This window comes from Microtus oregoni, unplaced genomic scaffold, assembly GCF_018167655.1.
Source record: "Microtus oregoni isolate MIOR12 unplaced genomic scaffold, Mior012 000023F_ref0000262, whole genome shotgun sequence".
NCBI lineage: Eukaryota > Metazoa > Chordata > Mammalia > Rodentia > Cricetidae > Microtus > Microtus oregoni.
The window spans coordinates 16,749,664-16,753,736 of NW_024543082.1; the positions used below are offsets into that span (position 1 = coordinate 16,749,664).

At 40.3% G+C, this 4,073-nt stretch overlaps 1 protein-coding gene across 1 annotated transcript; it reads left to right on the forward strand.

Moving 5' to 3' along the window:
- The first annotated feature begins 1,123 nt into the window (after window positions 1-1,123).
- On the forward strand, window positions 1,124-1,639 carry LOC121461894 (60S ribosomal protein L27a). The gene has a single exon (XM_041673242.1). It carries the CDS (start codon window positions 1,143-1,145, stop codon window positions 1,587-1,589), a length of 447 nt encoding a protein of 148 aa, XP_041529176.1. The 5' UTR covers window positions 1,124-1,142; the 3' UTR covers window positions 1,590-1,639.
- Window positions 1,640-4,073: the final 2,434 nt, after the last annotated feature.

Genomic DNA, 4,073 nt, shown 5'->3' on the forward strand with positions numbered 1-4,073 from the left:
ATGTCATAGGTAGTAAGTTTGCGTTCAGGTAGTTGAGCTGACTTATAAACTTAATGTTAAAAGCGAACAAGATAGGATGAACAAGCAAGTCTCAATTCTCACCTGTCATGGGCTTTCTATTATCAATCTGTGTGTGCTATCTTCACACACATGCACACACACTCACAGGTACACATACACATGTCTCTTCTATTACCTCAATATAAAGAAAATCATAGCCAAATACTATGCTGAAAAATAACAACCCAAGAATAGGTTATTTTGAACTTGATAAACTGAACTACCCATGCTTGATTCTTTTGAAATTTTTCAAAAAGTTGATATATACCCCGTACCTTTCTTAAGTGTGGAGAAGCAGTTATTGACATTAGGTGAGGGAAGTGCTAGAAGGGAGAATAAATAATTTGGTCCCCTATCCAACTTTTTATTAATTCATTTACTACCTATGTCACACTAAGAAACTAAGTTTGTTTAATTTGATTGTAAATTTTTTCTTCTGTGAAATGAAAATTAGGCCAAGTAGTTAGCTGTAAACATCTGTCACCAAACTCCCTGTGTACTCTGATTTGGAAGTTGCACTTTAAGAGGCAAAGTCCTTCTTATTATGATTCTGACTCTCATCTCAAATGTTCTGAAGACAAATGCTAGTTATTTCTTCCTTTGTCACCGAATCAGGTAGGAGAAACAAGACAGTCAGCCTATCATCTCTCAGTCTCTAAATTAATTTAGAATCATATGCTCTCCTCATACACAGTTGATTTATACTGATTAAGCCTGTTTCACTAGGGTCGAAAACCTGAAGAACGTACAAAGTGAATGTGTTGAAAGTGTCCCATAGTGGGCAGAAAGGTGTTTCTTGGCCTCTGTCCAGAAATACTTAAGAATTGTTCTGTATCGTGGATGGTAGACAGAGGAGGCTGTCCTTTAGGATTCATAATTGTTCATAGAACTAATGAGTATAGAAAATTAGGAGCAGATTCCCATGAATATAAACAGCATTTTCCTCAAAATATGAAAACCAGGGACTGTGGAGATAGCTCAGCAGGAGGCAAGCACCTGCTGTGCCATCATGAAAAGCAGAGTTTGAATATTCAGAACTCTCATAAAAAGCCAGGAGTGGCTCTTTCCTTTCTGCCACCGCCATGCCATCCAGACTGAGGAAGACCCGGAAACTCCGGGGCCACGTGAGCCACGGCCATGGCCGCATCGGTAAACACCGCAAGCATCCGGGAGGACGCGGGAACGCTGGAGGCATGCATCATCACAGGATCAACTTCGACAAATATCATCCAGGTTACTTCGGGAAAGTTGGGATGAGGCATTACCACTTAAAGAGGAACCAGAGCTTCTGCCCGACTGTCAACCTGGATAAACTGTGGACGCTGGTCAGTGAGCAGACCCGGGTCAACGCTGCCAAGAACAAGACTGGAGTTGCTCCCATCATTGATGTCGTGCGATCGGGCTACTACAAAGTTCTGGGGAAGGGAAAGCTCCCTAAGCAGCCTGTCATCGTGAAAGCTAAATTTTTCAGCAGAAGAGCTGAAGAGAAGATAAAGGGTGTTGGAGGTGCCTGTGTTCTGGTGGCTTGAAGCCACTCAGGGAGGCCAATTAAATGCTAACACTTTCAAAAAAAAAAAAAGCCAGGAGTGGCCACAAGCACTCTTAACCTTAGTATGTGGGTAAGGTGGGAGCTGGAGCTGTAGGATCACAGGAACTTGCTGACCATCCTAGCTGCAAATAACAAGATCACAGTACACCAAGATACTGTCTCAAAGGACCTAGATACAAAACAATAGGTGGGAACACTCACTGTCATGTTCTGAACTATACATGTGTATGCACCTGCAAACATACACCACACATACAACTAATAGTAATTATTACCGTTACCACATCTTGATTAAAGAGAAATTTGCATTGAGATTCTTATTTTTTATTTTAATTCCTTCTAAAGAATATGTTGTGTTTAAGAAAAGAGGGAGAAGTAAAGTTTTCTTTCTGTTTCACTGTCTAGATGTCCTATCAAAAAATACTACTGGGTAAAATTAATGCACTGTAGTAGAATGTACATTTTAATCAGAAAACACAACCTAAAATTAAACCTACACAGTTTTTCACAAGCTCAGAAATATGTGAAAATTTCAAAACAAATGTTAGCCTTCATTATCATTAGCACCACCATCTATCTTTATCTTAAATGAGCTATTTTTAGTTTAATAAGCAGTTCTTGCTGATGATATTTTGACTTGAGCATTTCACAAAATACATTTTAAGATAAGGATAAGATTATTCAGTTAACTACTGTTGAATGGCTAGAAGAAAACATGGTGTTTAAGTAAGCATTTATCAACCATTTTACAGAACCCGATGTTGCCCTGTGTACCCTAGGAAGAATGCTACATTCTGTATTTGTTACTTTTCTATTTCTATGACAAAACACCATGATCAAGGCAACTTATGAAAGAAACTATATATTTGGGGTCTTGTGGTTCCATAGAATTGGAGTTCATGACTGTAATGACAAGTGCCATGACAACAGGCAGACAGGCAGGCATGTCACTGAGGAAGTAGCTGAGAACTTGCATCACATGCACAAGCAACAGGAAGGAGACGATGGGCAGTACTGGAATGGTGCAGGCTCTTAAAACCACAAACTCCACTCTCAATGACACATCTCTACCTGCTGAGCCACCTCAAGAGCTCTCAGATAACTAGTTTCCCCGTTTATACCTGTTATCAACTATTACCTTCTCTCCTCTTCTATACATAGATCTATTTTCTTTTTCTTTTTGTTGTTGTTTTTGTTTTGAGACAGGTTTCTCCATAGCTTTGGAACCTGTCCTGGAACTCACTCTGTAGACCAGGCTAGCCTCAAATTTACACCTGTCTCTGCCTCCCAAGTATTAGGATTAAAGAGATCCACTGCCTGGCTAGATCTATTTTCTTTTCTTAAGCAAACCAGACCTTTCACATTCTAATCCTGACATTATCTAGAGATGGTCATAGAATTTTCTCCCATTGATCCTCAGGAAGGGACATCTCTCATGGAGCTCAGTGACAGTGAATGGGTGACCTTTCATTCTGAGTGCTGTCTGTTGTCTAAGGTTTCTGTCCTGCCCGGTTCCCATGGTCGTTAGGTCTCAAAGAAATCACACAGAGGTCTACATTGGTTATAAACTGATTGGCCCATTAGCTCAGGCTTTTAGTAACTCTTATAACTAATATTAGCCCATAATTCTTGTCTAAGTTAGCCACACGGCTTGGTACCTTATTCAGTGAGGTACTCACATCTTGCTTCTTCTGTGGCTGAGTCATGACTGCAGAATGAGCTTTCTTCTTCCCAGAATTCTCCTGTTCTTGTTGCCCAGCCTCTACTTCCTGCCTGGTTGTCCCACCTATATTTCCTGCCTGGCTACTGGCCAATCAGCATTTTTATTAAAATATGATCGACAGGGTACAAACCATTTCCCATAGCACTTTCCCCTTGCATAGTCAGCAGAATTGGTGTGGTACAGGTGTCTGCACCAGCTCACAGCTCAAACCACTCCAAGAGAAAGCCTCTCCCGAATGACTTTTCTGTGTGCCAAGAAAACCCATTTCAGCATGTTTGGACAAAATTAAACTGGAATTGTGCCTGTGGCTGTTGTCTCTAAAGCCCTGAATTTTGACTCTTGGAAGATGTTTGCATTGGAATAAGAGTCAATAAGGCTAATAATAATAATAATAATAATAATAATAATAATAATAATAAAAGAGAGGGATGGGAGATTTCTGCCAGCCATCTGATCCTCAGTTCTCATCCTATGTTGACCTTGCCTCTTTCCATTTTTTCCTACTCACTCTGCTCCCTAATAAAAGTGGTTTTGTTTGTTTGCTCAAGGCCGAAGTGCTGATTTGATACAAAAGCATACTGTTTCTCTCTTAGCTCACCTCACCACCGAACTCTAATGTGGCAAGCCATCACTTCTTAATGTTACAAAAATTTAACCTGTAGAAAGTAAAGTTTGTTCCTCATTTCAGTTCCCAGTTGCACAGGACAGCATATCATCACAAGGAAGGCATGGAGGCAGGTG

Coding starts and splice junctions, on each gene's coding strand:
- LOC121461894 (XM_041673242.1), top strand. CDS start 1,143: ATGCCATCCAGACTGAGGAAGACCCGGAAACTCCGGGGCCACGTGAGC.